The 27312-nt window shown below is 39.2% G+C and overlaps 2 protein-coding genes across 6 annotated transcripts in view; both read right to left on the reverse strand.

Annotated features, from left to right (window-relative positions):
• The window catches only part of LOC125769640 (hemicentin-2-like), a 218616-nt gene extending 211481 nt beyond the window's left edge, over positions 1–7135 (reverse strand). For 2 of the 5 annotated variants that reach the window (XM_049438444.1, XM_049438445.1), the window contains exons 1-2: positions 6351–7135; positions 1394–1964 (exon numbers count right to left, since the gene is read on the reverse strand). The gene's annotated coding sequence lies outside the window, so the exon portion shown is untranslated. The remainder of the gene's footprint in view (positions 1–1393; positions 1965–6350) is intronic. The other 3 variants (XM_049438446.1, XM_049438443.1, XM_049438447.1) reach the window with 3 other exon arrangements.
• Positions 7136–15764: 8629 nt separating this feature from the next.
• On the reverse strand, positions 15765–17199 carry LOC125769650 (laminin subunit alpha-1-like). Its single transcript, XM_049438457.1, has 3 exons — positions 17065–17199; positions 16568–17004; positions 15765–16499 (listed from the first exon to the last, which is right to left on the reverse strand). The coding sequence occupies exons 1-3, from the start codon at positions 17135–17137 to the stop codon at positions 15861–15863; spliced, it is 1149 nt and encodes a 382-aa protein (XP_049294414.1). The 5' UTR covers positions 17138–17199; the 3' UTR covers positions 15765–15860.
• Positions 17200–27312: the final 10113 nt, after the last annotated feature.

A 27312-nucleotide genomic window follows, 5' to 3' on the forward strand; every position in this document is an offset into this window, starting at 1 on the left:
TAGTTTTCCAAATCGGTGTAGAAATGTGAAGAATGTTTCGATACTTTTTTTTTCTTTCCTAGAAAATTTATTCGCTCTCCAATGGTTGTCCCTCATTGGCAGCGCTACCTTCTAGAGTTGATCCATGCGTAAGCGTTCTGCTGTGCAGGATATTGCGAGTTGTCATGGTTAAATCGAACCCTCCGCTAAGCACTGGATTCTCTCCGAAACTCCCACACGCCGGTCCCATTGCCTGGTTTGAAGTATGGCGACGTCTTTCCAGCTAGTACGAATACGAGGTATACCGAACTGTTGATTTGTCCATCTCATCTACTCTCGGGAAGGGTGGAAGTGTAGGAGAAGTATCCCTTCAAGTGAGGTGAACAAAAAAAAAGCCAGCAAAAAAAAGGACCATCTTCTTCCGATTTGGAAATGAAAATAAACCGGATACGGATGGATGTTAAATGGAAATATCTTTTGGAATTTTCTGTTTTTACGTTACGAATGTGTTCGTTCGAACATTGGGAATCGTACCGCAAGATAGATGAAAGATTGAAAGGTGCCCAAAGCGGATAACACATCTACACCCTTGTGAGGGTGATTGATTGGACCAAAACTACCCCGCCCGAAACATGATGTTCTCCCAACACGTTGAACATGATGAAATATCGCTCGAAGTCAATTGGGACGACATCGTTTCCGAGTTTCGCTTACTCAGATCCTTCGTTAGACTCGAAGGATGGAGCAACGACTAAAAAAATGACCTGTGCCGCCCCCCTTCGAACATCGCTGTTGGTGATGTTTAGATAAGTCCTGATAATACACTCACTCTCTAGCTTCTATATGTATATCCGGATGATCCGGATACGGGACAGGTTGAGGTCCTGCCTAGGAGAATGCTGACTTAATCATTACCGTTATGGTTTGACCATTATCCAACCGTGCTCAGCAGGATCAGAATCGTTCGCATGGATAAAATAGATGAGGGTAACGTTCTTAGTTATTCCTCGTTTTCTTCTCACACCTTGAAGCCAGTGGCCTATTTTAGACTGCTTTACATGAACGAAATGTTTTTTTCTGTCTTTCAAGCGTGCAATACGCAATGATATGTATTAACATTCGTGAAATTCAAATGATCATTTAAAAGGTGGAACATACCCCTGAAGTTCAAATCTGCTCTAATATTACAAAACAAACAACTTGATCATGTACTATGATATTCAAATTTATTAAAAATTGCTCGATTGCGCGTTGTTTTAAGTATTATTTTTTAAGTTATTATTGTAAAACATTTTCTTAAAAATAAAAACAAAAACTCTTAAAAAACAAATTTCAACCCTTTTTGTTTCACAGAAATAAACTCAAACAGACGTTTCGAAACAAATAAAATCATTAAATACATAATACCACTTACCTAGTCTCTATCCTGCCGAAAGGAACTCAATGCTTTTCAATTCAACCTCTTCCGGAACAATTTATGTACGCTACCCATCGCCTTCTCACTATCGCCCATACTTTCAAACGAATGCGTTCCTAGTGCATATCGTGGCAAGTTTTCTCGTCTGGCATAGTTGCATCCACTGTTCACCGCCGTCTGACAAACACCAGGCAGAATATTTCCACTCACAACGCGTAACAACGCACAACAACAATACGCTGGTCGACAAAACAATCAACCAACTGGCACACTAACACACACACACACACACACACATACACACAAAACGTTGTGCATTCAATGTGCGGGCACGGGCGATTTAATGCCGAGCCAAGTTGCACAATTTTGCACACTTTCTATTTATTTTTCATTGCACCGTTTCTCTTTTTCCATCATACACACTGGGGTAAGAGAAATCAATATTTTGCACATTTCACTGCCAACAAAACGCGCCAGTATTGGTACTTTATTTTCGATTTCGACCCATTTGTCGATACCTACACGTTGGTTGATGGTTTTATTTTCACACCGCCTTTATGTTGGCTGCCTGAAAGAGGGACGAAGGTGAGCGGATTCGAATCAGGCAAGGTTGTTTTAAAATGTAACAAAATTAAATCAATCACCATAGCATTTTATAGCGTTACGCTGCGTTGTGGTGTTTCAGTAGGCTATGTTTTCTATTTTCCAGCGCCGCCCAGCTGAATAAATCAATCGATACTAATGTTTTGGGGAATGTTCTTTGCCAGTTACGTGGTCAGTCGATCAACAAATAACAAAAACAAACACACAGACACACAAACCTAAAAACATAAACGATAAAAAGGACAAGAAAAAAAATGCTCCACCGTCCCACCTCACGTCTGGAACGAGCTCATCAGACGCACGAGGCAAATAAAACTTAAACAAGCTTGCATCACCCCACGGGGAACTAATTCCGTGTAGCCTCTTCCGCTGACAGATTGCCGTGGGAACGATGATTAATACACGCCACGAGACCGTGCAGGGGCATTTCGTTGCAAAAACGACCCTACGATAGCTAACGTGGGACTATAAATAATTCAAAACCATTTACCCGGCTTTCGGGGGTTCTTTGCCCGTGCACCGATGGGGACGCCTAACGCCCCCCCCTCTCCGCTATTGCGTTCGGCCCTTTTTCTTCCTTTATACGACGAGATTTATATTCCCAGACTTGGAACATCCGGTCTGTGAGTATGCGTCCGTGTGGTCCGGTGACCAACGCGTCACAAACGACCCTAGGCTACCTTTAATTATTTTATCTTCCACGAAGCAGTTACCGCATGCCGGATACCTGCAGAATAACCAGATGGATAAACGTACACCTGTACCGGTGTTAATCCAGCCCTGTAACAAGTAGCAAAATGAAAGAAGGTATCCTCCTTTCCTGTAGGAGTTCTGCGTCGGGTCATACGCAGGTGTCCAGCGGGAGTTCTGTTGTGGAGCAAATTTTCCCACTGTAATAAAAGCTTTTAAAGCATCTTTCGGTGAAGTAGGCTTTGCATTTTACAAACACCTACCGTTTGCACAGTACGTAACAAGATCAAGTTAGCCGGCAAAAAAAAAACACACACAGACAAGTGGCGCCATCTAGCAACGGGAACTTTATTGATCAAGAGCCCAAGCGATTCTCACTTTCTATTTGGTTTTAATTATTGAACCATCGCCACCGACATCATCAAACCAAGAATGGTAGCAAAGGTCACCGAAAAGCGGAAAGACACGCCCTACAACACGTTCCTGGTACAACGAGAATTGAATCAGGACATCCGCAACATCAACATCCGACATCAAACAACGTTACCGGAAACACTTTGGGAAAGGTTTGTGACGTTCCGTCTGTAACCGTCAAGCATCATCATCTCCGTCTGAGATGTGGAATCGAATGCGAATGCTGTGATACTGTTGGGCTTCGCTCTCACTCAATGGAAAGCACCAAACGAAAATATGGAGAAAATCCCCCACTTGTGCAGGAAGCTACAGTTTGGAGAGGAGGTTTGAAAGGGTGGCGGCCGTATCAAGTGGAGTGCATGTTGGGAATTAATTTTCCACCAACACCGTAACGTAGGCACGTGAACTTGAACGTCAAGAAGCGAGAGATTACTTGAGAAATTCTACGCTGAGGACATACTTGGCGGTAGGCCTTTTTCACTAAAACCTCGATTCTTCGCCTCGATTTCATTGCACTTCAGGCATACAATCATATGGCAAATAAATAGACAGGAAAGAGATAACAAGAAAGGGCGTGACAGAGATTAGGGACAAACACTTGGATTCTGAAGGAAAAATTTTCCAAGCACGTCTCGATGAATAAAAGACGTCACACATTTACACGCCTTGCCTAGTGCTATAAAGCTTGCGAGTTGATTTGAGTCGCTACATTGGGACAAATGATGGACGTCCTGAATGACAACAACAAAAAAAAAACGCAACATCAACAACCGCATGGTACGATGATTGATGTACAGATATCTGGTTGTCGTACTATTTTTATGTTCAGGTTTTCCCTATAAAAGACAGATAAAAGGGATAAACTTGCTTAAGCCTACATCAACCTACATGCAAGTCAGCCTAATGTAAAAATATCTCCACAGTGCACGTCTTGTAAAGAAAATACCCTTCCAAAATAGGCAGATTGTACATGATACCCTTGGTTTTTGGGCAACATTTCTGTCCTTTTATTTTGTATTCTTCCGTGTGTGCCGAAACATTGTAGCTTTCCAACCGTAAGGATACTTTTTATCTGCCACTCGCAGCTGTTTCCGGTGGATGCCTAAGATGTGTTTCTTGCTTTCATCACTTTAACACCAGTACCCAGTAGCAGATAGAAAAAAAAACGGAATTTGAACCCATCCGTTCCGCATCCATTTTCCGTTTCCGGTTAAGCAAAAAAAAGGAAGAAAAAAAGGATCAAAAATCCAAACACACATTACAGTTTTTTGAACTGTCGGGCTATACCGAGCGCAGCTCCATCCAAAGGTGATGATGATGAAAATGGGATTAACTTTTGTGTCGGCTTCTTTCCATACTGGTTGAATGTTTCTTTCACCCCGGGGTGGGGTGCCACCTGAAAGGAGCATGTGGGCACAATGAATAAGACGGAAAGTAAAAAAACCGTGTGTTAGTGTGCTGGTTTTTTGCCAGCATTCCCTTCTGCCAAGAATGTGGCTTAAGTTTGGGACCAAAACAAACTTATGACATAAAAAAAGGAAACCGGGCTATGGAACAGAAACCCCAAAAACCGTCAGCTGGCGTTGCCGAAACTAGGCAAAAGTATAACCCAAATGAAATAGAAATAAAAAGAAGCCTGCAACAAAAACATATTAAACCTTCGCGAATAGTTTTCTCTGTTTCACATTCTTTAATATTTTTAGGACGTCATTTTGCAACTGTGTTCTGTAAGTTTTTCAACGTTTCGCTGCTGGGTTTGTTTGTTTTATTGCGTACCATGGTGGACCATGATTCTGTTCTCTGTGTGTTCTTCCAACGTACGAGATGCTAGTTGATACTTTGATAACTTTTTCTATATCTTTCTTTAAAATAAAACCTATTCAACAAAGCAACTGTAAATCACATATGTTCTAGTTTTATTTCAACGGTTCTCTTACACTTTCTGTAACTTTTTTGCCCAACACACATAGCCCCACACGTTACATAAATCCGGCCAACGGAAATAGGCTCACACGTGTGCGGTTTGTTCACATCCGTCAGCAAATTATCGTCATATTCGTTCAACTTGTTTCCCTTTTTTTTTTGCTTGCCCGTCGTCCCTTAATCCACTCTCTGACAAGCAACGGAAGTGCGTCGTCACCTAAATCCTGTTAAGGCCAATCGTGCACGCTGGTCGGACACTGCTAGACACTGAAAGACATAGCAATCCACAGTTTCTTTTGCTGTGTGTTAACGCAGTAATAGCATGTGGGAGACGGAACATTTGCTTCGGTTTTTGGGATTTTGTTTGCTTCCGTACGAAGGGACGACCAGCGGACATCCAAAACACACACTCACGCACACACACACAAGCACACAGAGAAATAACGCACTAGGTGGGGTAGCACAACGGTGACGGAAAAGCCTCATTTCCGCTTCCGTGAGCGTAACCGGCATTTTGTTTTAGTGAAACGGATCAACCTTCGGCAACGTGACGGAGTTTTTCTCACGGCGCTTTTTAGATAAAAACAAAAACAACCAAAGCTACCGGAAACACAGAAAACAAACAAGAAAAAAAGCTCTACTTTTACTTTACTTCCAAGTGAAATTGTAACAAAAACCTAAAGAAAGATGTTCCGATTTTTGTTTTCACAAGCAAGATAATTCTAAGAACGTTTCCATCATTCGTTACGCTTTTCACATTATATGTACGAACTTCCATCAGCCCTTTCAGTCAACATTGTAATGATAATGTATACATTTCTTGTTTTGTAAAAAAAACATCACACACAAACGCAACATTCAGCACGTTCACATATACACGGAAAAAAAGAATATTCACATTGTACGCATAACCAACCAGCAGTAAAAACTTTCTTCTCCAAAAAACCGGCTTTTACAATCGCAAGTAAAAGAAAATCGCCTAGGATGGGGGTACTGCGGTACTACCGCTTCCTTCTAGTTCGCTATTTTTTATACCATTTTCACTATTTTTTTTATAATTAAACCATACGTCATGGGCACACGTGGAGCATGGTGAACTAAAAGCCCAAAAGACGGACTGCTGTTTGCTCACCCGATGGAACCGTTTAAGGTGGGGTTTGTTTTTTTTGTTGCAGTTGCTTCTTCATGAAAATTGCACCACAAAAACAACGTTTTTCGAAGTTGATCGAAACGTTGTTCCATCAGTGTGATTGATTAGATGGGTTTTAAACTGCACCTCCTCGGTGAGCTAGTCGCAAAAACACTATCTTATCGCTTTACTCACAGCTTCAGTACGCTGATTCGCGGGGAAATGCGATTTATCTTTTGCTCACAAAACATACACGCAACACGAAACGCAAACGTACGTGAACTCGAAAAGGACGAGCCTTCTTGCTGCGGACACGCACACGCCACGAACGGATACGAACTGCTAACTACCCATCGGGCGAAATGGCCGAACGTTTCAAGCCCTCGTGCCCATTTTTTTGCCCGTCCAATGCTCTCTCGCTCTCACCGAGCGCGAACTAAAACTTTCCGAAGTAAACCGGATGTCCCTGGCAAACGGCTCCGCATGAACGAGCAAAACTCTCCTGCAAACCCAGAATTCTGTAAGCTTTTCCGAAACACGAAGACACGTAGGGAGAGCTTTCGCTTCAATAGAGAAGTACTCGCAAACTGAGAGCAAACAAAAAAAAAACAACGGGAAAACAGATTCTACCCGAACGATAAACGTCAAACGATGACAAGTGACACCGGAATTCTAGTACTTCGCCGGGTTTGCTCGCTTTCTGAGAGAGTCACGGTTTCCCCTTCGGTTATCGTTACCAGACTCAATGAGCTTTGACTGCTCTCGCGAAATTTGCTTATTTGCAAATAGCATCCAAACCAGTCGTACGCACTCCAGCTCAATTGATTTACAGCGCTAGGGGCACATTATTAGGGACACATTACCAAACACACAGTACTCTATAGCTACCAATTGGCTAGTATTTGATGGTAGCTATACTGTTATTGAGCTCAAATGTTCACAACATCATCTAACAAGCACTGCAGCACCATGGTTTTTTAAGTTAAAAGGACACTATTCCTCGTACCAAAATAAACGCACCCTCGCTCACCTACAATTTAAATACACTTGCAATTTTCCCTGACAAACACAGCTCTATCTCTCTTCAGTTTTCATCTCAATTTCTCAAACCATTCGTTCTAACCGTCGCTCTCAATTTTCGTTGTTCCTGTATGTTATACTGTTGTTTTGATTTGCAGCGCCCGTATAACAGTTGAAGATTTCTTACTACGAGCTTTTAATTATTGTGTTTTTGTTTTTACATCTTAAATGTAAAACATAGCATGTTTTCGACATAGTTATGAGATGCTTTAATACCATGTGCCAAAAAAAAGGTCAATTTTCTCAGTAGATATGTATATTTTCACACTATTTACATTGTGAAAATATTCAAACAATGCTCATTTCGAAACTTTGATACAGGTGTTATGTTCTGCATTTCCATTTGGGTATGAAATGGAGGTGTCTTAGAATTTGAAAATGTTCTCTATATCTGCTAGCAACCATATAGCATGGGGAAAATAGCTTAAACTTTTGGGGAAAACAAATCGCGCCATATGCAAATTACGGAAATGGTGCTTATTCAACGGAAATGAAATATTTTCAATTGAGTTACTTTTCTTCATTCACCCCGACTCAACTCTTTCGCTTTGTGGCGTTGTTTCGCGATATCTCGCGGTGGTATGAAGCAGCACCACTGTACCAAAATTACTGAGAAAAATCCAAATTAAATCGCACGGTGTTCCATTAAAGCAGTGTTCACTAGATCGCTATTAACGTTCACCAATTCACCGCGCTTGTTGCAACCGAGTACACGTTGCGAACTACCATCATCACATACGCAAACAGCGACCTCAAGTGTGTGTTTTTTTTTAATTCTCCCCGCGAAAGATGCATCGTGGGTGTGTTACCGATGGCAAAGGGAAAGCAACCGGTGAACACGAAAATATCGGAAATTATGTAACCAACCAGCACACAATGTTTGAGCCCGAATGTTTATTTATGAATCCTCGCTACATGAATATGCATCGGTGTGCTTCACATATACACTGTTCTCCCCTACCGAGCAGGGGTATAACACGCGCCCCAAAAACCAGGAATACGGGAAAACGAATCTGCCCCCCCCCCCCCCCCCCAAACCTCTATCCACATCCACGAACGCTGACCAAAAGGGAATCCATGTTCAGTGGCCGTCTGGCTAATGTTTTGTTTGCATTCGATTCGCGGTATTGTTGTGCGATCGTATACCAGTACTACCTCCGGCCTCTTTAAGCCCCTTTTATTACTACAGAATCGGAAGTGCTCCTGGCAAATCGACTGGCAAGTATTGGGAATCGTCGGAAAGCTCGAATTCAAAGCACTGGATGGAGTAATCGAAACGGAAAACCACCAAAAATAACACGGAACGAGTTCCGTATGCACGCGCGCTACAAATCACTTCATTAGTGACTGGCAGTACTTGGGAAGCATAAGACGCATGAGACGGTTGAGTAGATTCTGCTTCACACTACCACTTTATGAACTACCCCCGTGTTAGAGGATGTGGGAAGTAGGCTGTTTCAATTCAAACCTCACTCCTCTGGGAAGCTGCTGGACGCTGGGTATGGGAGTTATTTTTAAAAGCACCCAATCACATTCTTGATATTTAAATATTCTATAAAAAGTGCTGGTAACTGGCAAGAGGTATATGATTATACTAACATCTGGCATGAATATTAAAAAAAAACAAATTCATTTAGTTGATTATTTGAACTCAGAATCACCAGATAACGATCTGCTAATTATGCTGCTTTAAGGTTTAACGAGATTACACTGTTTGTAAGTGTACTGTTTGTATAACTAATCACACTTAATCACTATTCGGTCATATTTATATATTTGTACTAGCTTACCCGGCAAACCTAGTTTTGCCCTTAACACGTTGACTGCCACATTACCTATTTCGTGGTTGATACAAACACTTCCCAGGGGGCCACATCCCCCAATTTCTGGGTGATGACAAATGCACTCAACGTACCGCGTATGAAGCACACCAATATCATGCCGTGTTTGCAAAATAGTCTGATAAATACGGTAGGTAAAAATTAGTTGCACCCTGATGGCCATTTTTAGTTTCGATTTGATCTTGTCGAAGTCGAAGACTTGTGAATAATGTAACATTATTCAACGTTTATAAGTCGTATTTGTTTGTTTCGGCTACCAAAATTTCAAAGATTTCCTCGTAGATTAATAATCAAAAATATAAAGTGTTTCGGAGTCATATGTAAAGGCGGCTTAGCAAAGCAGATTTCTTCCACAAAAGCAAATTATTTTTGTTGACCGATAAATTCACTTCATGCAGTTGGGGTTGGATTATTGAGGTAAGCTTTCGGGTTTTCTCTCTTTGTCTAAGTCCAATTATTTAAAAATATCTGGAGAGCAAATTCATCACATATACTATCATTAACATCGTAATTATCAAAGTCAGAATCAGAAGACAGAAGAAGTTTTCAAGAAATTAGCAAAACAAACGACATCATAAAATCGGTTCAAAGAGCGATTTGCGACGGGCAATTCACTGAACATGTACCGTGGCAGTCAACGTGTTAAACATGTGTTTTGTAATTAAAGTTTTCTACCAAACATTTTGAGTGTTCTATCTTGATTCGTGTGGTATTATTAGAGTGGCGATTTGAGAAAATCGTTGATCAGTAGAATATTCTTAAATTATTGCCATTCTTAATCCAAATGATATTCCCAATCAAAGCAATTTTTCTTCTTCTTTTGTGGCTCTTCTTCTTCTTTTCTGCTACTTCAGGAGGTATTTCTGGCTCTCCTTAACGATCGGGACTTAATACCAGGTCCTTCCGTGTAAGGCGCCTATTCCACATGTACTACCGAGCCGCAATTCACTAAACAGCATTTTTTTAATATTCACACACTTGCTTTTTACTTATTTATCACTGACTTTACGCTTCAATGAATAACATTGCACAAATAAATCGTCATGTGTACCTACTGTGATTGATATATTCGTTAGAACTTTTTTTTCCAGTACCTAGTGTTCAACATTATTCGTGTTGGAAAAATGGCTATGCCTACTTGATAACTCCCGCAGGAAAAACAGAAAAGAACTCATAATATTGGCCAGAGGCCGCCTAGCGAAACGAAAAATAGCGGTAAACCTATTCTCATACCTAACGAACGTTCAGCGAAAATTTCAAACAAATCGGTTCAACCGTTTAAGAGGAGTTTGCACACTAACACCGCGACACGAGAATTTTATATATATAGATTTAACAGAAGTTGCTAAATATCGGTTTTAATGTATCATGGCCTACGGCAGCTCGGCCGCTTGCACCACTCGAGTCCATCCAGCGGAAATTTACGCGCTTCGCCTTGTGTTCCTGGGATCGCCAACTAGACTATCGGACCAGGGGCTTGCTGGTTGGCCTATCGCCCCTCGAGGTAAGGTTGCTGAACGCTAGGAGATTGTTCGTAGCGGGTCTAATGAATGGCCACGTTGACTCTGCTACACTACTCTCGTCCATCAACCTTTACGTTCCGGCCCGTTCTCTCCGGACGCGATCCTTGTTGGCGGTGGAAAATCGGCGCACTGTGTTTGGATCGTCCGATCCTTTCCTGATCATGTGTCGTAATTTTAACGATGTTTCCGATACGTTCGAGCCAGGCATGACAACTGCGACTTTCGGCGACAACATTAATATCCACCGCGTTACCTCGGATTCCTAATGTCTTACATCGTCATTTATATGTTGTGAACGCTGTCGAGTGGGCTTCATGAGTCCGTTGACGAATAAATAAATAATAATAAATAATTTTATGCCATTTTGATCACATCAACATGCGCTTCTTTTACTACTTTTTACCTAACTCACGGAAACGGCAAACAGTTTTTTAAAGATTAACAAGAGATGTCAAACAAATTGTTAGAACATAAATCAGGAGTCGTTACCACACGTTATCTATGTTATTATTTTTTTTCTCTTAGAGGTTATATGCTTTAATTTTCCATGTTGTCTAAATTGCATACTACGGATTCTTAGAATTATAAATTAATTTGAAATTAAGCGTAGAGATATAGAACAACGATTCAAGTAAAGAAATATTATTCTGAAATTAAAATATGTTAGACTCGTTTAGTGTTTGGCACATTTTAAATGAATTACAAATTACAAATGGAACACACTTCTAGCAATGTATGGATGTTAATTTACATTTCAAAACCATTCACCACACGAGTGTCACCTTTACATGTGACGAACGTGTGTTTGAACTATGCTAGGTGTGAGAAAACATCTTACAATCACATCCCGCATCATTAGTCTCACACCTTCAGTGGTGAGTATAATAACATGCTCAAATTGAAGCATGAAAGGAACCTCTCAACTGCATACCGCTGTGTCTTATCCAAATGATAACACAGCACGCAATATTGCTTTAAACCAGCTAAATCGTTTCGCAGAACATAGAATTATAACCAAGCAGAATGCAGCGCTGGATTGTAAGATCCTGTCATTCACACATTATGCACCATTGAATGTACCGCTGCTACGCGAGCATATGCACAAATGGCACGGAAAAGTAAACATTTCCTTTCACGCGACGAAAGGAACGGGATTGTCATTATCGGCGTCACTCTTCGCGCTCTTTGGCAGCAGTAGAACATAGCGAGCGGCTGTGGGAGTTGGTCCATGGTGCACTAAGTACACAGTCGCCAGCAAAAGGATATAGCCTTCCGCAGTTCTGCGCGAGAAGCAAATTTTCCATTTCACTAAGGAAGTAAAAACGAAGTACGAGCCACTGAATACAATGTTGATTCGGTAGAGAATGGTTCGCAAATTGTACTCATACCAGAAGGCAAATAAGTGACGCTATCGGCGTCTTTCCTTACACGTCATGCGTAAGGTATAGTTTAAGAGCTTTTCACTTCGAGCGCCGTTTCTGTTGGCGAGCTCAAGTTCGATAAGTGGTTCGCTTCTCGGTAGAAGCACCATAATGTGAATTCATTTGAAAACAGTTGTCATCATTACAGAAAATGCGTTTTTTTACGGTTCTGTTAACTGCGCATTTATTTTTGTTTTCGTATTTCATATAAATATATTTATATTTTAACCTAGTAATGTTTCAAATATTTCACCAGATGCACACTGCTAAAATTGTGATTTTTGTTGCAAGTATTGATATTGCATGTGCTTTTTGGGTTTGTGGAATGCTTTAAGCTTATCTTATTATATTTTTTTCTTTGGTCCCTCTATCTCTCTCTCTTCTTGGCCTCCTCCTCGTGGTCGAGCAGGTCGCAAAGACACAGCAAGGACGCCAATCCATTTTCAGGAAAGTCGGTCTAAAGCTGCAGTCCCCGCATCCACGGCTGCATCCGATCTCCGACAGGTTCGACTCTACCTGATCCAGCCTACGAGCTCGCTGTTACCATCGTACTAGGCCACGTTGTTCATTTGCCGGAAAGAAAATCAAAAATCCAAATTTCCAGTAATGGCAAACATAGTTTTTCAATCCATAGGATTAAACTATACGAATTCAAAAAAATCAAGTCTCTAACTAATCTGGTTTCTGAAAACGAGGCTGTTAAAGTCAAGATTTGTAAAAAAATATTTAAAAAAAAACTTGTTTTTTGTCATTGTTTAAATCAATGTAATTCAACAGGTACTGAACTTGATAACTTTTTGTAATTTGGAAAGGAAACTTAATATTATTTTTCCATATGTACTCATGTTTGTGATTTGTCTTAAAATTCTCTTACATTTTTAAAAATATTTGCAAAAAGTCTGTGAAAAATGTCATGTATGTTTAATTTGACTTGAAACCAGTTTTGTTGAGTTACATCGTCTCATTAGTACCACATAATAGTGTAACATATGTACTTTCATGTGGTGAAGAGATATTGTGCGAAAGTTTGCGATCGCGATTTTTATGACAGTTTTTTCAAACTAACATTTTTTGGGAACTGGTATAATAAGTACTGGGCGTCCCCATTAGGCATTGATTTTCATACAGCGATTTAATAAGAAAATATTAATTTATTTGCCTTTGGTTTGTCTTTCCTTTTTGAATGTATGATTCTTAATATTTTCTCAAATTGTATTGTATTTATACTACTGTTGTAAACAAACGTTATTTACACCGACCGCCGCTGTCACTGCGGTTTTAATGTCGACATAAATGTAAAGATCTTGGCATTCGATCGGAACGATTAGAACCGTGGTGAGTTTAGGTTTGCGAAAAAACTTATAAAATGGACGGGATCACAAACAACGAACCTCTTTGGTAGAAAATCGCCAAGGAATAAAGTAACTAATTTTTTGGTTCGCAATAGCGTTCCTAAAAAAGTCTTAAAAAAGCCGCGTTTTTCTACAACTACCGTTTTGTACTTCGTGTTACACCCTGATTGAAGTGTCAAGATGGTGTCGATTAGCTAAAACGATATCTATCAACATTTTCATAGTCACAAACATTTAGCTTGGAGTCTTAATAAAGCCATAAAATTTATTCAGAGTAAAGTTAACATTAAAAAAAAGGGGATAAAAACTGTTTTGTATGAATTGAAGAACATGATTTATTCTATTTATTTCAAGAGTTTAACGTTAAACAACATTTCAATTTTTTTGTATTTGCATCGTTAACAACTGGTTTTGAAAATAATTTTGGAAGTAAAGCTAAGTTACAGGTTAAAAATCAAGATCAAGTCTGACTTTCCAGATGTTGTTTTAACCGTTTATTGTTGCTAAATCGAATATTGAAACTATTTTGGCAAGCACTAGTTTGACCACACGGTCCCATGATCAGCAACATCAGGATCTAAGTTTTGATACCGAATCATAGAACAGTGCAGGGCTTGGAGAAGTTATGACTGTATTAGATGCACTAAATCTAAAGGATGATGCACTAATCAAAACCTTTGCCAATTGTTAAACTTTGTTCAATCAACACGATTGAACCATAATACCAGTGAACACCTCTATATTTCGTTACAATAACTCCCTCTAAGGACCAAGCACTTCCAATACCGCAGCTAGAGCGCAACGGTAAATAACAACCTTTAATCAAAAGCACCTGTGATCTTGATTTTTTTTTTGTCTACCTATATTTAGAGACAGATATGAAGAGTATTAGGCAATATTCAACTAGTTTGGTATGGTTTTAGTGATGTGTGTCCAACGGGAAATTGCGGACAGTTGTACCGAATTGTTCCGAAACTTGTTCGGAGCTGTCCAACGTGCAAGGTAGCAGAACTCCTCTACCACCTCGAGATCGTCGTCGTCAACTGATACTTTGCTTCCGAGTCGGGCCCTATCGTGGTCAGAGCCTCCGTCATGCATGTACTTTGTCTTCGTCGCATTGATACTGAACGCAATTTTATGGGATTGATCCCTTGATTTATCATGCGTTTGTTTTATTATATATGAAATATTTCTAGAATATAAATGATTCGAAAGTTCTAACTGTTCTTAATTGTGTAGCAGATCCACAGTCTCTGTCTTCACAGTTTCTGATCAGTAGTCTATAAGCAGTGATAATTTGATAAACTTAGTTTAATAGTGAAAGTAGTTAAAAAAAAGTTAATAAAAATTGATGGTGTGATTAAATTCAACGTAAAGGCGGTAACGGAAAAAAAACGTACACATAAGAGCAAAATTTGCGCTTTTGGTCACTTGTTCACCAATAGCAGCTTCTTATGCCGCTTTGGCCACTGTTCAACGATACGGCAACAAAGAAACGTTGTGTTTCCTTTCCTCTTGATAGAAGTACTGAAAAAAATTTATTCGCCTTATTGAGACACGCGCGCGAAATAAGGGGGTTAATAAAGCATTTACTGTCCTAATAAAAAGTCGCTTCAATTGCAGCCCGAAAATTGAATTGTGATAAATTGATTAGTAATTCGGTAAGGAAACAGTATCCTGTTATATAGTTTATGAAGCCGTTCTCCATTCCTTGGGGGCGCTTGGATTTTTAAATTTAAATGAAAGCAGTCGCTATGCATTGATAGGTGGTCTTTGCTGCTGGACTCTTTAAGGACGAGTTAAGAAAATTGTGGCTATCACTTCGTTAAGTTCGTTAATTTATTATTAATTAACTATCTAAAGATACAAATTATATCATAAAAGCGTTCCTCTCAATACTGTATCGGAGTATGAGGTGGGACTCATCATCATCATCGCCAAGCTAACATGTTCACTCGTACGCATTGAGAATTGTCGCATACACGGTTTTATTTGATACCGCGATTCTTTGCTTAAATCGATCCGATCTTTAAATCGGAATTTGTGTTAAATTTCACCTCCCTTTTGTACCAGCTGTGGCTTACTAAAATCTACTGAAAAGCATCATGATATTTACTGCACTTGTGGAACGTATGTATGTAAGGAAAGGAATGGATATTTATTTCTTGAAAATCGACCATAGTGCTTGATCCCTTGACGGTTGCTTTACTATCGTTTTTTACCCGTTTCGGGACGCTTTTATAAACCTGATCGCAAGCACAGATTGATTCCGTCTCCCCAGATTTTAATACATTTTTACATGTATTGTTCTGTGGAACACTCTTTGGGTAAAAAGTTTGATGAATGACCACTGGAATCTCGAATGTGTGATATTCGTTAGAAATAAGTAATATATGCATATAACTTTATTCGGTTTTCAATATGCTTTTACATTGTATGAGTATATATTTAACAACGAAATGCCCCGAAGACTGCGAATATATATATATCATTCCAACGAGTACTTGTTTTTATGTAACTTCCAAAGCTCCGATATACTTAAGCACATTCCATCTGTGTTGACCGATTCATACACCCGGATATATCCCTTGTTGCAACGTTCACACGACAATCCACCATACCCAGGATGACAGGCACAATCCTCGACAGTAGTCACCTTCCCCAAACCATCGTTGTACACAGTTGCCATATCGATGGTGAGTACGTTATTTTCATCAGGCATCCTATACCTTCCACGAATATACACATCGTTTATGTGGCTGAGAGTACTCATAAAGATAAATTTGTTAATCTCATCTTCTGGTATCCGATCGCCGCGTTCATAATATGCCGGCACCAGTCGCCAGTTCGTTTCCTTCATGAGCACTTGCACCTGTTTCTGGTCGTGTGACGGTGGCAAAAAGAATCCTATAGCACGGTGTCTGTTCCGTTTGTCGAACAGTAGTATGCAGGGTTTGCTTCGATCGATGTAACATTCATCCGTTACTGGGAATCGTAAATAACCTCCATAGGCTGTGATCAGGTTCCCATTCCAAACAAATGAGGGTATTTTCAGGTAGTCCGTAGCTGTTTCACCTTCTAACAGCAACGTTTTTTCGGGGATTGCATTTGAGAGCTTAAATTTGTGCTATAACGAATGGAGAGATAAAAAAATCTATATACCAAAAACAGAGCTGATAAATGTTAGCAACATACCCTTGTACGATACAGATCAGTTGCAATTGTACATCGGCCCGTTACTCCCGAACAGAAACAATCGTTCAAAATTTCGTAGTCCTGACTGAACGTATCAACCTCCTGAACTGTGTCACGCTGTGGAATCACTTCGCTAAAATCATAATCAGCATTCTTCACGACTTGGACGTTTGCGGAGAACATCAGACGTGTTTGACTGTGGCGTGTACCATCGCCTATCCATAGATCATACCGTCCGGAATCGTTACGCGTTACTGCAGGACACAGCAGTTCTCCGTAATTGGAGGTGCAACGTGTCCTTGGAATAGGTCGTCCATTGAAATACCACTTCGGGTTACGTAAGATGTGCTGTCCGTGGCGAAACAAGAGTTTCAATTTTTTCCCCTCCTTTACCTCCACATTAAAAGTATCGTATTCCTGCGAAGCATCTTCCAAATCTGAAACACAATCATTCTTAACAAGAAAACACACCACATCTCACCGCCCTGTGCACTTACCAGTGACATGCACTGACAAACATATTGAAAACAAGGTGAATAATCCCAGTAATGTAACAAACAAATCCCTCATGATTATTACTAAGCGCACTGCACTTTGCTGCGTCTGGCGATCAACTAATCGTTTAACTAAGTTGGAACGCTATATGTACATTTACAGCAGCACATCTCGCGTACTGATGATTAGGTTCAAAATAATAACAAACTGATAAGGATGCGTTTGCGTTTCTAGTTGAACACAGCTGGTCGCAAGGTTAAAGGAGGGCTTGCAAGCACGAGTAGTTAATTTGTTGCAACCTTACACAAGGCTTGTAAACATATGACTCATTGTGTAATCGCAACAGTAAGTTTCATTCATGTTAAATCTGAACAGTTGTATGCTATTTCAAACAAACAAAATGCCTGTCTTTATCTGCAAGCTGTGCTCTATAATGCACTTAAAATAATTGAATTGATAATTATAGCGACTGAAGATTCAAAAGCAACCATCGTGTAGAATAATCCGGGTTTAGGCCGTTGGGTCTCTAAGGGAGATGCCTGATAACAAATCACGTAAACTTTCTCTAAATTGCTTCAATGCGCTGGCTGCAGAAATGTGCTGAAAGGTACTTGCATACTCTATACCTGATCAGACTAGTGAACAATGGTTTCGTGAAACTCTTTTTTCGTTCAATATAATCTATATAATGTCTAGCAACTGATTAACACTGTTGATTCTTCTTGGCTTTAACGACCTTATGATTTTGAAGAACCCCTAGTATGGATGATTCTCTAGGTCAATGCCCCTCTGAATCTCGGTGCCTATATTCTCTCTCTCTCTCTCTGTCTCTCTCTCTCTCTCTCTCTCTCTCTATCTCTCTCTCTCTCTTTCTTGCTGTTATTAAACTTATTTTAACCGCGTAGCCGAATAGTCCTTGCTACAGAAAGACGGTCCGAATAGATAGAATAGAATAGAATGATCCCCGGTCCTGCCGTGTGGACCGGCGCTGTTTATCACATACACCACCGGGCTGCCCCATGCTTACATTGTTTTATATATTTTAATTTGGATAATGAAACACCGACGAACCATTGGTCTAATTGTGTTGTATCTGCACTGATAACAATAAATTGCAGTTCTCTAAGTATTTTTTCAATTTAAATTCTTTAAGCATAGAGGTCTTCGCGTTTCTGTAGTGCAATTTCTTTGTAAAAATTATGCCGGTAGCTTTTACAACATCTTCCGGAACTATGTTAAAGGCTTCTTCTTGGTTCCCATTCGTTGCAGTTGAATTGTAAAGCATCTCCTCTATCTTCTGTTTCTGTGGAAAAGTTACTCATCTTAGTTGAAATAAGTGTTACGAGATATCAAGATAGAATATAAATACGATCAACCCTACATAAGAATTCTCCATTTAATCAACATTTAGTCGGCGTGTTCATAGAGATTGGGTTTGCTGATATAACACAGCTCAGATAATTAGGTAACGAAATACAAGTTTGTCAAACAAGGGCTCAATACTGATCGGTCTGGTTAATTCACTATTAATTCACTAAGATGTTCAATATATTTCAACAAGTCGTTAAGGTCGAATGAATATTTGAAAACTTTAAATTTTTTATAATTGGTTTTAAAGCAAATGAAAGTATGTCTTCCAGCAAGGATAGTTACAGACACATTAATGAATTGAATGCACCTAAATTTGTACATGCCCTGTCATCACAGATGTTTAATATTACCATCACATACAAAAAAATTAATACTAATGGAGCACAATTTCGTACGATTATTACTGACAAAAGATGATTTTATTCCAATCACGTCTAGCAGCTTCCGGGAATGAGCACCACCATCTAATTGCCAATTACGTTTAAATCGATCAGCGATGAATCATACCATCAGCAACACCATTCAAGATATACGAGCGGATATGCAATTCCGGTACTGTTGCCTGATGAATGCATACACGGATACGAATGCCCTTGCTCCTATTTCTTGGCAAGCTATGAAACAATGTCATACGCCGTTGTCAACGGTGCGAAAATACACGATAGAAACAACGGATGCAAAAACCCAACCCTGGGTAACGCAAGGACTATCCACAGCAACACCGATGGTCGATGATCCTTCCCAACGGGTACGTTGCACCGCTTTTGCACTTGGTATTTTTTGCTTGCATGTGTTTTTCACTACCAAGCCACCCAGTAACAACACTCGATAGCCCAACATTGTTGTCACAAGTATCGGATGTAACGGTGGCCGGGAACGATGTGCTCATCGAACGGTTTCCGATCCACTCCGTAGGCGTTGGCTGTACAGGGAAGCTACTTGGAATGTGTGTTATTTTTACATTAACCACGGAATCGCTCAACAGCGGTATGATATGTATCGAGAGGTGAAAATGAGTCACCTCCGTGTCGGTCCATTCGGTTGGTTGAAACATCCTTCGTTCAATGACAATTGAGTGAAATAGAATCCACGTGTCGGATAACGGATATAAAATAAGGTAATGATAAGTGTTTTTAAATTTTACAATGGTTATTTTTTAATTTAAAATCGGTTATTGCACATAATGCAAAATTTGCCAGGGATAGGGTAAAGTTGTAAATTCAAGGCTGGGTGTTCTAAGGTTGTTTAAGCTAAAACTGAAATCCATATTATTTTCCTACAAATTTTAAAAAGTTATCATTTTATCACAGCACATTTATCACATTTTTTGGATCACAGGATAACAAATGTTTTAAGTAAACACATATAAATAACAAGAAAAACTTTTCATTACAAAAAGGTATGATGAACTAACAGCGCGATTCTTCTTCAAAAGAAAATTTGTTGTCTAAAAATCAAAAGAAACGAGCCTACAAATTCCTTCAGTAACACTGCATTGGAAAAGAGAGAAAACTTAAATTTCTTGTGCTTTTGTGTTTTTTTAGGAACGGCCATTCCGTATTAAAAATGCTATTTCTTAATAAAATATCTATTGATTAATAAAAAAAAGCTTATTTCTTGTGCGTTTTTTTTTATTAAAACTTTTTATTCATCGACTATTTTGCAATTACTCTATTATGTCAACTATACCTCAACGAAATCAGGTGTTATTGAAATATTTTCTTTCTATTTTCTATTCACCTGTCATTCTAAGTCCCTATCCATGCAATTTTCAGTATACTTTTTTTTATCTACCTTGCATCAACAGTATCGATACCGTCATTTATTTTCCTGTGATCTTACCACGAAGCCCCACGGTGCTTCATCACATGTTTGATGGCAATTGACGAGGTGGAAAAAAGTGTCCATTCCCGTAACCCTTCCGGCAGCAGTAGCACACACGAACGAGCCACGAAACACACACACACACGCTTACACACAAACGGAAATATACAACCACGTGGTACGATTGACAGTGGAGCGTGGTTTGTCGAAGTTTTTCACACCCATCAAGACGACACACCAATGGAATGGTGAAACGTGGCAGAAAATTATGTATGCTCCGTATCCACGTGGTTTGCCCAGCCGTTTACCATTGCTCGTGAAGCAAAAGGGCAAAAGGTACCACCCGGGTGGTTTACAAGGAGCCACTGTTTTTCTTTTCCACCATAACTGACGTGGCGCGGATGGGTAAAAACCGTACCGGAACATTTGAAAATAAAAGCAAAGCTGTAGCGAACGAAGGTAGCAAGCAAATAGCAAAGTGCTACAGAAGAAACAACTTTCCCGCCTGGAAGAACATTCGCTCTTTGACGGCATTCTGTTCATTAACATAAAGCAAACATATTTTTGAGCAAACGATGTAATTTATGCAGAAATGTGTTCGATTCGTCGTTGATGCTTTATATTATTTTTCGTTTTGTTTTCATTGGACGAATGTTCAGTGTGAAATCATTCCTCCGGTCCAGGGAATGAGAAACGGTGACCGAATGAAATAGGTTTACTTTGAACCTTTTCAGCATGAGCTAACTTCTGCGTTTAATTTGTGTGATTTTGTTGATTTTGAGTGTTTATTTTATGTTCAATATTTCAGTTTAGGTTTGCGGGAAAGACCTTTCTAAATGTGAAGAAAAACCCTGAATAGTATGAAAGTTTTGACCTTAGTGTAGTAACATAAATTACAGTTTAATCACACAGCTGGCCAAAACCATTGCTTAAACTTACCATTATCAAAGAACAAACACTGTTTTGAAGATACTTTCCACTTCCGTTTCCCTGTCTTCACGAGCAAACAATAATCGGCAAGGAAATGTAAAACAAATTCTTATTACGATGGCAACAGTCGAACTGACAAGAAGTGTTTTCGAATATATGCGAGATGTTTTGTTTCTAAAATTCGCTCCTTCACTTTGTGTACCGTCTTCAAGGATGTAAGGTAGGTTGTACAAAATATTTCTCATAAACAAACCCTTCATCACTAAGAGTTCTATCGACATCCTGCTAGAAATAGACCCAAACAACAGTCTATTAGGAACCATACAAACTGATCTGAAATCCATTTCTTCCTGGAACTGCATGATATGCAATCGATACAAGATACATGGGCAAACATATTGCTCAATGTCTTACCAAACGATTTCAAAACGAATGCAATACGCATTCATTTCCCAAGTGACAAAAATATGATTTCAGAAACTTGCATAGTTCAAATTGCATAGTTTATGACAAAAGAAGAAGAGATGACAATTTGTGCTACCGAAAGTTATGTTTCTCTCTTCAATCATTACGAAGCAATCGATTGTAAGTAATTAAAAACGTTAAAATACTATTTTCCAAATCAAAGTCAGTCATCTGGGTACTGTCTAGAGCAAAAGCTTAAGAAGGATTTTAATTTTACTTGCATCTCACTCAAACATCGAACTCAAGCGTCTAGAAAAGATTTCTGTTGGAAATTCGTTGTATTTTAAAGTCTCGTTTATTGTAAAACTCTTCCATCTTACTTTGTGAGATTGGATGCGTGCAGAGTAAGTCGTTAGTCAGATGTGCCGACTTGCATTCCAATAATAACAGCGAGGTATGAAAAACAGGCAAGACCCCCAAAGGCACAATAAGCAAACCCGATGGGGTTTTGTGTGAAATGTACTGTCCGTATGCCGGCCGTCCCGTTTCTCCTCTGTGCTCAGTTGCCGCGAAGCTATATCAAGATAGTCCGAACAAACATAACTATTCACTCGAACGTTTGGAGCTTTCGCTTCCGTGTTGTGCACCGGAAGAGACCGTCTGTATAGTGGTGCACGAGCACCTACCGATCGATGAATGTTATGAAAATTTGTTTTGCTATTATCGATGCATGTACGACATAAATTATTGACCAGGACCGGATAGTGGTTACCAACTCCCTAGCGCTTAAGGTGTACGTTTCACACTGCCCACAGGGAGCGACATGTTAACAAGCATCGTTAAAGGCTGTGTTTGCTACCTAATTTCTTTGTTTGCTCGTATTAAATTGTAACGGAATTAGAATAATAAACCATGAAAACAAGCTGGCATACACATTGAATACACATTGTTATTGTAATTTGTGCAACTTAAAAACATATGAATTGTATGTTTTACTACTGTAAATGTGAATTGTAAGTTTTATTTTCACATTTAGTACATTCTTCTGAACTGTATGATTGTAACTTTATTCCAAAAGTTTCCGTTGATTTGGCTAAGATAAACTTTCATTCTACTACATAGTTGTTTGGTCAAATTCATACCCTGCACTGACGGTCGTACTAATGCACTTTAATACCATCAATCGATGACTCTTATCTGATATCGTACTTCCTATTATGAATACATTTATTTCTTTATTCTTTAATTTAATTTCGTGCAGTTCTCTCATCATTGAATTATTCTATTCTAATTATTCTAATTTGTTTTTCTTCCAAAGTCTAAGCTAGCTGTAGGTGATATGTAACATTAGAACATAATAGGAAGATATTATTATGTTCTAATGGAATGACATACTTTTATACCTTAAATACATATGCAAGGGACTTTATTGAAAAAGCAAAAACTTCACCTACACCTACATTTTCTACAAGATGATAAGCACTATTTAAAATAATTGTAAAACTTTCACTTTTTTAACGACTAGAACGACTAGACAAAGGTACATAAAAATATGTACATCATTATAAATAAAAAAGAGATATCCGATCTCAAGACTTTGCATTACAAGCGCTTTCTTCTGTACGCGAACGAAACCTTTTGAAGGATTCACCCAGCCATGACCAAACGTTTGACATAATCCACAGGCGGTACTGACCGACAAGACCAAACAAATTTGAACCATCTTTTTGCTTCTTATCCAGATTGTCTACTAACGGCACGTTCACATTTCGGATTCGCCCACCATTAAAATGGTTCACAAACTGAAGCAACGTTTCGTTTTGGGATCCATTTGTATCGGCCTCTATCAGCGCAGACCCACATACACACACACACACACAAACGCACGTAGACATCGACACACAAAGAAAGAAACCTTAAAAAAACTCAAACATGACTCACACTGTGTCTGATAAAGCATTTGCCAAAGCTTCTCACTTGCCGACGGAACCGACAGCAGATTATGCTAGTTATGCTTGATTTATGCTGCAGGCTTACCAAAGGGCGTGCCTATCTCTGATGAAGGAACCATTCCGCTTTGCTTGACCAAGCTTCGGCTGCATCTGATCGAGCTACACACACACACATACATATATACTGATCCACAACGAACCGGAACACGAAACATCATCGCACGCGTGAAGCTTCTTTCGGAAATTTGCCTCCATTTAACTTTGGTTGCAAATTGCATGGCGTGCAAAAGCAGAGGCGTCACTGCAGCACACTCACACACCGGCACACACACTCGAAAGTACATTTGCCAGCAAAAGTCCAGAGTGAGGAAGGATAACGATAATTTAGGGTAAAATTTACGTTAAGCCTGTTTCGGACGAAACCTTTGCAATGTGGGCTGCTTTCGAGGTGGAATTCAATTGCTCGACTAAATTGAATACATGCATTTTGCAACAATAATGCGCGTACGTGCCAGTGCCGTATGTGAGCCAAGCGCGTTGAACCGGGGAAAGCTTTGTGTACGATAGCAGTCTACAGACCAAAGAGATGCTTAACGTAAATCAGCTTGAGGCGGAATTGGGAAACCCTGACACACCCTGCTCATTTCTTGACAGGTAGTTTTATAAATGTTATCGTAACCAGGTACCTAAATCTGACAGAGGGTGGAAACTTCGGCCAAAATCCTACAAAGACATGATATGATCCAAGCTGGTTCGTTGTGTTTCGATTGTACAGCTCTATCTAAAGTACTGTACATTAATGTTCATATAGTCCATTCTTATTCTATACATCTTCTCAAGATGTAAAACTTTGCTTTAACTGTTCGAATTGATAAATAACAGGTGTGGTCGTTGTGTATTTTTGTAAAAAAAACCAGTTTTGTGCTAAAATATAGTCAAAAGAGCTAAATATAAAGAGTTTTTAAAATAACGAAACTAGCGTAAAAAAACTCATGTTTTCGTAATTCCAAACGGTTGTCTACATTTAATACATTTCAACTGCAGACGCACAAGGTGCACGCAGTGCTGTCCCTCCTACAGATGCTTGTAATCAATATGGCGCACCGCTTGAGACCGTTTGAAAGCAGCTTGAAATTTTCATCGAAAACGTTTATCACTGTTGGACGACATCCCCACACCCAACCCGTAATCATTTCGCAAAACGTGACAATATCAACGGACAGTCGCGAACGATTGTCCTTGCGCGAATTGTGCCACTGAATTGTGGAACAGATTGAACAAGCCTAGCCGATGTACAAAACGAATCAACCCCTCGTAGTACACAGCGAATAGGCAGACGACGTTCGCAATAAAAAAAGAAGTCGCTTACTCGGACCACAACTAGACAGAGACCGCGTAAGATAAAAATCTTGATTCATCTTTCCAACCACCATGGGTGGTTTCGTTCCTGTAGGGATCTCTTCCGTCCTCGGTTAACAAATTTACCCCCTAGCAGCCACCACCACATTACACTACTGCCGCAGGACTGGCCATATAGCATTTCGCCTTTATTTATTTCATACTATTTCCATCGAGTTATCAGCCCTAGTCTTTCGAATGTCCATTTTTTTTTCTCATCCTGTCCGACCATGGCGAGGGTAGTGCAGACAAAATAGAAAAGCAGAATTTGAACTGCGTAGCCAAGCAGTGTCCCTCCTAACGGCTGTTGAAACGATGCAAGACACAAAAAAATCACATTGCGATGGATAACAATCGTGAACCGCAGTCACGTCACGGTGGCAAGACAAGGGTGTGGAAGAATCCGACAGGGAGTCAAATAGGTTTTGCTCGCATTTTATGCAAATTTTCCTGTATTCCATTTCATGACAACTGTTTCCTTTCATCGCTAAAGATTCACGATCGTGGCTCTAGATAGTACAAAACAGATAAATAAAAACGACCGTCACGATATGGGTGTGTTGCTATATTATGGAGGCGCCTGGTGGTTCAAACCTGCTTCCGGTTTCAGTAAGTGTAGTTAAACATGCTTGATATGTACATCTTATTGAAGTGCCATTAATGATTAATTTAACTCTCAAATCATATTCTGAAGAATGATTTTTTTTTATTTTTACTTTGTGGTAACTAAAAATAACATAATTAATTTAATGTTTACATATACCTCATGGACAAGTTCCATGAACCATTCCATGAACTATGAAAATGAATTCGAAAATGATTTTTATTATTTATTTGCGTCCTCTGACAAACATAATAGGGTAAAAGATATGAATTATCATCAAACATTAATTATCAACCACATCCAGTATAACCATGCGTCTCCATATTCAATGTAAATAAAAGATTATATTAAAAAATATTATTCTATGATATAAGATGTGTTAACTAATTTCAATAAAGTATAACATATTTATTAGCTGGTAGGTTATTTAACGATCTACGATCGAAATAAAAAAAATACTTTTTTTAACCATGCGTCTCCATCACATACGACTAGAAAAAGGCACAGGAAGGGTAAAAATAAATACAATGAATAGAAAAAGGCACATCTATCAATATTTCAAACGAAAGAGAAAAGGGTGATAGAATAAAAATTAAAGCAACAGAAAACCCCTTACTTCACCCATTCACGTTCAACTACTCGTCCAAGCCGCAGAAACTGTTCCAGCTATCCTTATCGGTCTCACCATAGAAACCATGTACCGCTTTACGATCGGGTGTTTCACTGAAACACGGATCAAGCAAGCCATTTTTACGATAATTGACAGTGGCAACTGTATGTGACAAACCGCCGGACCAGACGTGCTACCTTCCAGCAGGTTCAACATCTCTTGTCCGACAAAAAAAATCGTTATTCTTCCTTCATTTTTTCACGTTTGCTTACGAGAAGTACGGAGTAGTAGAAAAACAAAACCAATCACCTACATATACCAACACATATATGTACATGAAGTTTATAAGTCAATTCTCTTACGATTTATGCTATGACCTTTTTCGATCGTTCACAACGGCCTGCACGAAATCTGTCTACCAGACGACCACTAAACGACGGTTTCGACATCGTTAAAAGATAATTTTAGAGTTGCTTTTAATTTTTATAGCTTTCTGGAAGCATTTCTACTCATTATCGCTATAGTTTATACTGCTAACAGATACGTCTTTCTATTTGCTTTCATTTCATAATTCCAACCAATTTAATAAAAAACAAAGTTAAATCTTAATAATGTAAGCATTGCATTATTTCAATTTGACACAATTCCATCAGAATATTTAAAATCTCAAATCGTAGAATCTGCGTAAACGAATACGAATCGTATACCCAAAGAAAACAAAACCCATAACTACCAATATCTACTTTTTTCCACAATTTACTTACAATACTCTTGGGAAAATTACAACGAGCTCAATTTTTTTTTTCTTGGCACGATTAAGGAAAAGCCCGTCAGACAAGCACGTCAATCGCATAGCATCAGAACCAAATGGTTGACTTGAATGAAGGCGGCTCGTTGAATTTTGCTGTTCTTCTTCACGCTTTTCCATTATGATCATAACAATAATTTACTTAATCCCCTCTTAAGATCTACAAATTTTCAAGCAACTTTCCGCAAACGAGTAAAAAAATATAACAACGATGTAAACCTGTGAGAAAAATAAAAAAAAATATTTCGCATGGTCGTGCAGGCGCTAGGCACATCATCTAGGGCGCTATGTTCCATCATTAGGATGAATATGTCTTCCTTCGAAGTGGAAAATGTTTTCCAAGACTCC

Source organism: Anopheles funestus, chromosome 3RL, assembly GCF_943734845.2.
Source record: "Anopheles funestus chromosome 3RL, idAnoFuneDA-416_04, whole genome shotgun sequence".
NCBI classification, from domain to species: Eukaryota; Metazoa; Arthropoda; class Insecta; order Diptera; family Culicidae; genus Anopheles; species Anopheles funestus.

What these genes read in the sequence shown, in the direction of transcription:
- LOC125769650 (XM_049438457.1), bottom strand. Translation starts at nt 17,137, where the DNA reads ATGAGGGATTTGTTTGTTACATTACTGGGATTATTCACCTTGTTTTCA. An exon ending in TTTGTCAGTGCATGTCACTG is followed by an intron (nt 17,005 to 17,064) that starts GTAAGTGCACAG and finishes ATTGTGTTTCAG; the next exon opens with ATTTGGAAGATGCTTCGCAG. An exon ending in CTGATCTGTATCGTACAAGG is followed by an intron (nt 16,500 to 16,567) that starts GTATGTTGCTAA and finishes CATTCGTTATAG; the next exon opens with CACAAATTTAAGCTCTCAAA.